Source organism: Tribolium madens, unplaced genomic scaffold (assembly GCF_015345945.1).
Source record: "Tribolium madens isolate multiple individuals breed KSU strain unplaced genomic scaffold, Tmad_KSU_1.1 Scaffold_1;HRSCAF=32;Tcas5.2_LG8, whole genome shotgun sequence".
NCBI lineage: Eukaryota > Metazoa > Arthropoda > Insecta > Coleoptera > Tenebrionidae > Tribolium > Tribolium madens.
Window position 1 is genome coordinate 2,193,088 of NW_025400984.1, and position 10,046 is coordinate 2,203,133.

The 10,046-nt window shown below is 32.4% G+C and overlaps 1 protein-coding gene across 1 annotated transcript; it reads left to right on the forward strand.

The window, feature by feature from the left end:
- Positions 1–6: 6 nt before the first annotated feature.
- On the forward strand, positions 7–472 carry LOC123003856 (natterin-3-like; the record flags this gene model as incomplete). The annotated part of the gene is made up of 3 exons (XM_044396883.1): positions 7–78; positions 126–269; positions 319–472. Coding segments are annotated over 3 exons (303 nt in total), but the record flags the coding sequence as incomplete, so codon positions are not given.
- Positions 473–10,046: the final 9,574 nt, after the last annotated feature.

Genomic DNA, 10,046 nt, shown 5'->3' on the forward strand with positions numbered 1-10,046 from the left:
CCATGTAAAATTATTCCTAGAAGACGAGAAGCATATGTCAGTTATGATGGACGTGAAATAAAAGTTAATGATTTCAAGGTAATTTTAAAATTGTTGCCTTCTTGTGTTAACCTTGATTAATTTAGATTTTATGCGAAAAAAAAATGTGTTGGTTGCCGTCAAGAGATGGACAAGTACCAGCAGGAGCAATCCCTGCTGGAAAAACAGCTTCTGGAGAAACTTTGTATATTGGTCGAGTAAATATGGGGGGTGTTACGAAAGTTGGAAAGGTAGGTATGTAGTGTCATATTAGTGCCAATTTTCATATTTTTGTCGTAGGTACATTCATCTCACAAGTGCCTTTATGTTCCTTACAATGGTAAGGAAATAATGTTTAAAAGTTATGAAGTTTTGGTCTTGCATTGAAATGTGATATTTGAAATTGATGAATTGGTCTTGCTTTTAAAACTTTATTTTTTTTTTTAATCAGATTGTACGAATCTGGTCATTTATAAACTGAGAATACAGGGTGTTTCACATAATTTTACGAGGCCAGCGCCTCTAAAATGCAATCAATAATACATATTCCGATACAAACTCGATTAAAAATTTTGAAAAATTGAATAATCTTTTCTAGTTTGTTCGCCCTTTAAAACATTTTTAGTTAGTTAGTGATTAAGATAGTTAAAATAGAATCATAATTATGCCATCTCTTGATAGAATAAATGATAATTGTTTRTGAAAATCTGCAGTTTATGACTATTAGTGAAACAGTGATTAGTTTGACAACTACTGTCATGGGTTTCCAAAAATTAAATAATTAAATGTATATTTTCTGTACCTATCTAGTGTTTTGTGAATTTTGTATATTTGGGTGCGTACATTAGATGCAAGCCTCGTAAAGTTGTGTGAAACACCCTGTATAATATTTTTAATTTTAATTAAAAATAATGGGTTGGCAAATATTGTGTGTGTATTATTTGAAAACAAATTTCAGTTTCAAATTCGAAGTTAACCCGCCTTTTTCTATCTCAGTCTCGGCAGGGACAATAGTGGTTGCTATTTTAAATAAAAAAAACTTTTTGTTTTTCTACAAACTCGTTCCAACTTAAATTTTTATGAACGAAATAAGAAACTACTATTTACATTTTTATCACGAACCGAGTGATATGAAAACCGACGAATAAAACTGTTATTATTAATTAATATGTAAACTGGAATGTTGTATAACATGTCAAATTTATAAATTTCAGTTTAACTTACTTCCATCTCTAACAAAACGCTTCTAAATGTTCTAACAAATAGCCGCAAAAAGTAAGACACAAAATTTCAGGTAAACAATTGTCGAAACGTATCAAAAAACGCAATTAATTTGCACGCGGTACAAAGTACTAGCGAAAACAAAGCTTTTTGTGCTTTTTTTGAATTACATTTCATAAATTTTAAATTGMCGCTTTTTCCTGACGAGGATGTCCTAAATGACATTTCTGGCCTCACGTGATTAATGTATAGCGCCAAACAGAATGTACGTGATTTTGATAAATATTCTGAGAATACTATACATACWATACGCTTGGTTRCATACTTTTTATTCACCCGGTATATACCATACACTGGCGGACACGGAATTTTGGACATCAAATTTATGTCAGTTCAAAAAATGTCAATGTAAGCCACGCTTTATTGTCATTATGATTGACATTTCAAATAAAATTTGAAAGTTTTAGTTGAAATTTATTTTTCCGTAACAATAATGACAGCAATACGTGTTTTTATATAAGTTCAATAAACTATTTTGATTTGTTGTCATTTTTTCTCCAGCTATCAGGATAAAAATTACAAAAACCGAAAGTGAGGTTAGGCCTAAGGTCCGTTTTACATTTTTATGACAGTCTAATGACAAATCGTTCAAAATTCCGTATCCGCCAGTGTATTTTGTCTTCTAATCCCGGCTAAAATTGACTTGTTAAAAGAATAACGACTATCTTCCAGAATTAGTGGGCACTAAACTGAATTAAGTCTTAAAAATTAATTAATAATAACATATTTTAAAATTGTCTCACGTGGCGTCAAATTTAAATTAAACTCGTAATCAGGTCGTATCAATCTCTGGTCAACAAAGAGAAAAGGCACCAAAACTCAGCATCAATGAATATTTTTCAATTTTTCATACTGCCGCAATGAATGTAAATGTGCAAATTTACAAACATTCAAGAAACATAGATATGTAAAGCTACCTCGGGTTAGGATACGAGTACATCACTAAAAAAAAGCTAAAAATGACTACTGTCTGCTGTGTCAAATTAACAATAAATAATTGAGTGAAAATACTGTGTAAATGGTTCATTTTAAATTTCACGAACAAAATGATGTTTAAACTTAACTAAATCAATGTGGTTATTAGTATTGTATGTTGTTAGTTAACAGATAATGCACATTTGTTATAGTGAGCGGACTGTCAGCGACGTAACCACCTGACAAATGATACGTTTTCGTAAGCCTCATTTTGAAATTAAATTAAATTTCATAAAAAAAAATTGCTTTAGTATTTAGTACCTTACATTTTAAAACTTTTATTACACTAGTGTGCAAAAGTATGTTTGTACAACAAATGTATAAAAATGTGACTTTGCATTTCATAATAATGCATGTTTGTGGCCTACTGGACGACAAAAATCGCAATCATTTACTTTCGCAATTCATTTAGAAACGTCAAAGTCCCTGTATAAAAATCAACAAGCGACCAAATCCCTGTTGCGCTTTTTTAATCCCAAAAAATTCTTTTTGCTACTTTATTGGCTAGTTGCACGACCAGTTTCACCAAAAAAATCGTCTTTCTCCTCTTTTCAACTCCCATTTTCAGCAAGCACTAAGAAATGCTGTGTCCGTATCCCTTTTTCCGTGAATATATGACTTATTCTTGGCGGTTCTTTATTTCCCTATCTCTATATTATGCTCGGCACACATGGATTAGGAAAGCTCTTTGCTGAGTGGACAATCATGTGAGGGGACGTCCCCAGSTTGGCCACCCTCGACGCCTTGCACTCAAATTAGTAGCCGTCACGACGCCGCGTTCCAGAAGAGTCGATAAAGCGTCGACATGCTTAACACGTTAATTAACTAACGACCTGTAAAATATGAACTGTCATTCGACTATAATTAATTAGGTGGGCGCGCAAAGAGGAGACGAGATGCTTGTTGAATGGAACGGAGAATTATCTTGCGAGGGTTCTGCTACCAGAATCATTAATTTAATAACATGGAATGTGTAGATTTTGACAGGAAAATGCAAAAAATAATTAATCCAAACGTTAATACATAACAGTGGAAGCTCTTATATAGAGTGTCCCAGCTGTGATTTCCTCGGTTTATATCCCTGTAATTAATGAATTAAAGCACTAATTTCTGAAGCAGCTATCATAATTCATGGTTTTCAAACATTTTAATAGTAACAGGTTATAAATACAGGGTGTTTGAGGATTGCGAGCAAATATTTTAACCACTAATAGGACTCGTCAAAAGAAACAACTTTCGTTTTTCCAACTTTTGTCGAAAGCACGTCATTTCTGAATTAAAATTAAAATTAAATTGACGCTGAAAACCCGTCCCCGCCTATGTCTTAATACGATGTTTACGTTCATTCATAAGAAAAAACTTTGGAAAGAAAACAGCGTAAAGACAAAAAAATTATCGCTACAAGGTAGATCAGTGTCAATGTTAGTGGGTCAATACTTGCTATTATAAAAAATTGKTCGAAATGTGGTTATTCGTTGGCAATGCACTCTTCGGGCTAGGGAAGCTTGCGTTCGCACACATAGCCCTTCGAAGGTATAAATTTAAGCTGCGTACACTAATTCACTAATTGTTTCATGTGAACCCCCCAAAAAACACACGTATTTAAATCTGGTAACCGCGGTGGTCATTGCCAATCCATCTCTAGGGAAAATGATTGTTCAATCCATTGGTGACGACTTCGGCATAATCTGATGGAGCTCCACTTGAAAATACCGGATGTGTCGCCAAGGGCACATCCTCCACCAGATCGGACAACACATTTTCCAAAAAATTCAGATAAACGGCACTAGTTAAAGGCTGAGGTAATATGTAGGGTTCAATTTGGTGATCTTCAATGATCTCTGCCCAAACATTTAGTGAAAATCGGTCTTGGAAGTGCGATGTCCGTACACTAGTTAATTTGGCGTTTGAGTAGTTGGCCATAATGACTTGATTGACAATTTAATTTTAAATCGATGTGACAATTCACCCGAAAGCGCATTAACGACTAACTAAACTGAGCCGTGTAAACATGTGATAATTTTTTTGGACAAAAAGTTTCTTTATAAAAACTTTCACGGTCAACATTCAATGCAATTTATTTTCATTGATATTTTTACTTCCAACTAACAAGAACAGACACACTGAACGGCTCGTGAAAATCACAGAAGGGAAARTGCCAAAATAAAATTTGGATACGGAATTTGTTTGGTCTTCAATTCGACTTTTCATAACAAATGCTCTTAGTGGTTAAAATATTTGCTCGCAATCCACAAACACCCTGTATAACGCAGGTCCGATGACAGCAAACGACAAAACGGGTCACCATTAATAAGATTAAAAAAAGTTTCGAAAAGAACGTTTTCCAAGCCATAAAAATTATTTTAAACGTACGTTCCCACTTACACTATTCCCTGTCGCATTTCCCGAGACTTAGTACAGCAAACTCTCCGCTTTATTTGTTTTGTTGCTAAATGGTGTTAGTTCTTGCACGTAAGATCGGAATCCGATACCTTTATTACCCCAACTTCGGGAGTTTGTTGTAATTTCGAGTTTTTACGCCCGGATCTGAATCGTTCCGAGTTAATTAAAATATTTTTACGTTCGCCATGTTTTCCAGTTGGTAAAAACAAATAAAAGTCATATGAGTATGAACAGTATGAAGGTGCAGTGGTCAAGTTGTTATTAAACGGAGACCATTTCAGTCTTGATGATTCCAACTTGGCAACTTTTCTCATCAAAGAAATTTTGCGGAGTCGGTTTATAACACCCAATGCAACACTTGCGGAGGCAAAAGCACAATTTTCATTATCATCGAACTTGTTGAAAGTATATAATGTGGGAGGAATACAACATAGCAGCCACTAATTTATGCTTCATGAAATACGTATTGTGTACTATATAAACTGCAACAATGGATGTTCAGAATATCGAGAATTGTTATAAAAATTTTACCACAATAAGTTACATCATTAACATAATATCAATTATGCATTGCAACAATTATTAACAATGTCTATCAAACAGCAGATTTGGTCTGCCACAAGAGCATTGTTTTCCAAGCACAACAGGTTAAATTTATAATATAGCATGCACATGTATTGTCTTCTGTTGAATTATCTATTAATAAAATTAGTTTACCAGTAATAACTTGTTTAATATATCTTTAATTAAATTACTATTTTTATGTTCATTTACCTTTAATTAAACAAAAATAATTGTTCTTTTTTATCACATCACAGTTTATTTTTTACGAACGATAATTTTCCTGCTTTCTGCACAAATGCCTTTGATTTCAAGTTCATTTAAAATACAAATTGTTGCTAAATTATTGCAAAGTTATTATCAGATGGGTCTAAATGGATATTTGGACTTCTTTTCAGCAGCATAAGTGACAAACAAGATCTGATGAAGCGTTTTCGAAGATCGGCACAAACTGATCCAAAAAATTATAAAAATTAAACTAAAATTACTCATTTCTAATTTGTTGTTTGTCTGTCTTTGTATTTTTGTTAATTACATATTCCTTAAACGTGACGTGGTGGACTTTTTTAAATATTCTTTTTGAACTTTTTTTTTTGAACTCAGTGCCTTAGAATCAAAAAAAAATTAGCTAATGTACAGGGTGTTTCAAGTTTTACGGCCGGCGCAAAAATAAATATTTCTAATTGAGTCGCCGGTCCAAAACTTAAGACACCCTGTATAAAAATTGTGTAAACTAGTGCAATTAATAATAGTTATTTATTGTAAGAGTGTGTTAGGTAGCGTTTTATCCACGCAAGAATGTTTAACCGCGAGAACGTCAGTTCGAGCGGTTAATTTTCTTAAGTGGATAAAACGCGACTAACACAGGACTACAATATAACGTTTTATCCACAATCACAGGCCCAAATTATTCCAAAATTAATTAAAAATTAAACTGACATTTAAACGTCACGCCAAATGTGCTTTCGGTTAAACATAGTAAGCTGTTACGCGGTGCGCTGGTTATTAACTAACTTTATTCCACCAGTGGTTAAAGTGGTACTTTATACGCATCTAAAGTATGGAATAAAGTCGCTTTATAGAGTGATTGTGGATAAAATTATTTTGTGTGTGATTATGGCAAATTTATAAGCTTCATTACTTATAAAAAATAGTGGTTATACCACTATTATACCTAAGTATTACATTAAGTAATAAAAAAAATCTTTCAGAAATTTCATCTTTTCATATGTTCATATTTATCCAGCAGGATATTGCTAAAATTTTCAGTCGTTATTTAGAAATAGTAAAATTTTCCCTCCTGATGACAGTAATAATGAAACCGAGAATAAAACCCAACCATATGTAAATAATTTGCACATCGACCAGTGGTAAAAGTCAAGGCTAAAACAAAACCAAATATCACATTTGGGTGGAAGCGGCCCTCGCCATTCAGTCTGTAAAAATCGTTTTTTTACGGTCTCGTGCCCGCGATGACACCATAAATAATGCACGTTCTGCCCCCGGTTTCCGACCCTCGACCGTATGTTTTTTCATAATTGGAACACGTCGGCCGTCATGTTTTCCATTATGTAACCGAATTAAATGGACAATGCGCCCCCTTGCATTCTTCTCTTTCGTTTGTAGAAATCGCCAGTGAATTATTGGAAGACATTCTCATGCTAAAAACCCAAAAAAAAATATTACGTCACACACCTGTGAGATTTTTTGCCCTTGAAATTCAGTTAATAATAATTTGACCAATATTTTTAAAGGGCTTACTATCCCAACTTCCTGTATATTTTGGAAGCGTCGCAGTCTCTTGAGAATTCTTTTTAATTTACCTCCTGACCCTTTTAAAACCTCCTGTCATATTATTTATCGTTTTGACTACATCAAATTCTACGGAAAACTCCTAAAAACTTACCTCAACTATCCAACTTTATACACAAGATTAAAACAGTGCATGTTATGCAGATTTCGTCCCAGACAATTTATTTTAACGGTCGTCTATGGCAGATTTCCGCGTATTAACGAGGGATTAAATTGCCCCCTTTTAGACGATCCCTCCGATGATTGCACTATAAAATCATCCAAAATGCAAAATTAAATCTAGAAAACAAGTTGGTGATTAATTTTTCATTATGGAAGGGTTGGCCAGTCCTTTGAGAGGGAGATTTTTTAGCCCCACTTGCAGTATTTGCTTTTAATTAAGAAGTTTAGGGCCGAGACTGACTTGCAGACTTGTTCTGTTAAATCTCAATTATAATTTCACGGTACAATTACCGTCGGAACTTGATTGCTTTCAAGAGTTGGAAAAAGGAGGCGGTCACGTGGGTTTGTGAAAGAAATAACTGGATTAAATTGAGATTTAAAAGGAAGTCGGAAAACATAATTTCAATTACATAGAAAATATATTTGATGTTTTTATTTCAAACGCAAATTTCATTTGGGGGAGGAATTATTGTGAATGGAGGCAATCAATGAAAGTTAATTTAGCAGAACCACAGTTTGGTGGTTGGAAATCGATTCAATCTAATAGCCGGTCTAACATTTAACATGAACAAGGCCGGAATTATTACACAGAAGCGCAAATAATGTCGCTTATTTGCAAACAAACGAAAATGAAGATAATTTTTTGGACCTTTTTAAATAAAAAAAAACTATTATTTAAAAAGGTCCATTTATCTTAGCACGACTAAGGGCCGGTTTATCAATCGTTGGTTAACCTTTAGTTAGTAGATTACAAACTTAAATAGATGATGATAGAATATTCAATTTTAAGACAAAAATTTCCTATGAACATGTATCGAAAAATGTAAGCGAGCTACACCCTTTAAAAGGGTTTTTTTCAATATTTCAGAATAGATACAATTACAAAATTTGGTACAGCTGATAACCTTTATACACTTAAATATTCCAATATGAAATGTTAAAATTTTTAATCAGGGGTGTCCTTAACGGTAAAACGAATTTGATTTTTAATTTTTATGCTGTGTATGTGTAACATAAATTTTAAAAGTGATTTTACTCAAAATCGGTTAAGTTGTATCAGAAAAACGCAAAAGACCTTTTTTATGATGAACTATGAAATTTAGAATTTTGTTGCTGAAAGTGGCAAGAAACTACAGCCAAAATAGTTAGAGGACTTTTTTCCCTCAACTCACCCCTGGTTAAAAATTTCAACACTTTATTTTTGAATTTGTTCAAGTGTATAAAGGTTATCATCTGTAGCAAATTTTGTAAATTTATCTAAAATAGTTTTGGAAACATTGGAAAAAAATCCATTAAAAGACGCACCCCTTTGCGCTCCCTTACATCCAAATTTTAGAACATGTTTATAGGAAACTTTTGTATTAAAATTGAATCACCCGTTTAAATTTGTAAATAAATGTAAATAAATAAAATTGGAACAGCCTGTATACAGGGGGCGCCAGAACTCGCGCCCCAGAGGAAAATGCCATATAAGGTAAGATACCAAGAACATGGAAAAAATGTTAAAAAAAAATTATCTATAAAAATTTAGCTGTTATAAGAGTTTAAAGTTTGCACTTTGACTCTATTTATTTCTGTTGAAAAAATAATTTTCCAAGTTTTTTTGCTACAGGCTATTATAAGAAGACACAGGGAAGCTATATCCTAAATTATAACTCTGTTCAATGTTATTTGTGGCTTTTATTGGCAAAATTTTTGTACCTTTACTAAATAACTGTAAAAAAACATATACAAGATCATCAGTATCATTAAATAGACATAAAAAAATGTCAAATGTCAAAAAATAAATGTCAAAAGTTTTTGACAGATAGAATTTTTTAAACATTTTTTTCATGTTCCTGGTATCTTACCTTACTTGAAAATTTTCTCTAGGGCGCGAGTTCTGGCGCAGCCTGTATTTATCATTAACTTTATTTGAAATCACTTTCTTTAGAATAGAGTAAAAGTACAATAGTTGCTAATAGCAAAGCAAAAAAGAAGATTAATTAAAAAAAAAACAATGTATTTCCAACTGAGATTTCTTACAAAAAATAAAATGGAATGTTGGAGAATTTTAGATTTCTAGGATCAAGTTTCTGTAAACAGTTTGTGGATGAATATCTGTAATACTTTATTAAAATTATAAATAAACAATTTAAGTTAATTGTATTTGTTTACTTACAATTAAAATATTAACAACATTTTACAATTAAACACATTTATCTGGTTTTATTGAAGATTTCGATTATTAGTGTTTTGATAATAATGAAATTGTAATTAAAATTGAGCATTTAAATTTAACGTCAATTTTAGTTCCTATTACAGTCAGGATATGGCGCCAGAATCAAAAATTTGATAACAGAGAAATTGTGTGTAAGTTTTTCTATATTCAGTATATTTTATGCACACAAATCTAGCACAAAACCGTATGACTACGTTGTTTGCAATGTTTGTTGCCATGTCGACAAGTTTTAAAAAAAACTTGTTACTCTTTTCACGAAAATTAAAGATACCGTTGTGAGTAAAATTGTATAGTAATCTCGGTGGCAAGTTTCAGAAATGAAAGACTTTGCACCTCGTTAAGTAATATTCTATTATTTTCTACAAGTGTTGCTTTGTTATATTTACTGACTCTGATATAATAGCTCATTTATGGGACTTTTAGAGCCAGTTACTTAATCAAATTTAAAGAGGCATTAAATTAAATGTTGTTTAGAATGTGATGATTGACGGACTTGTTGACAAAAATTTTACTTTCTAAACCAACATTAATTTTAAAGTCTCTTTAATTCGATTATGAAGCTGGTCCTTACGTACTTACRGMCTATGTTAMMGTAATAATTCACTTCACCGAC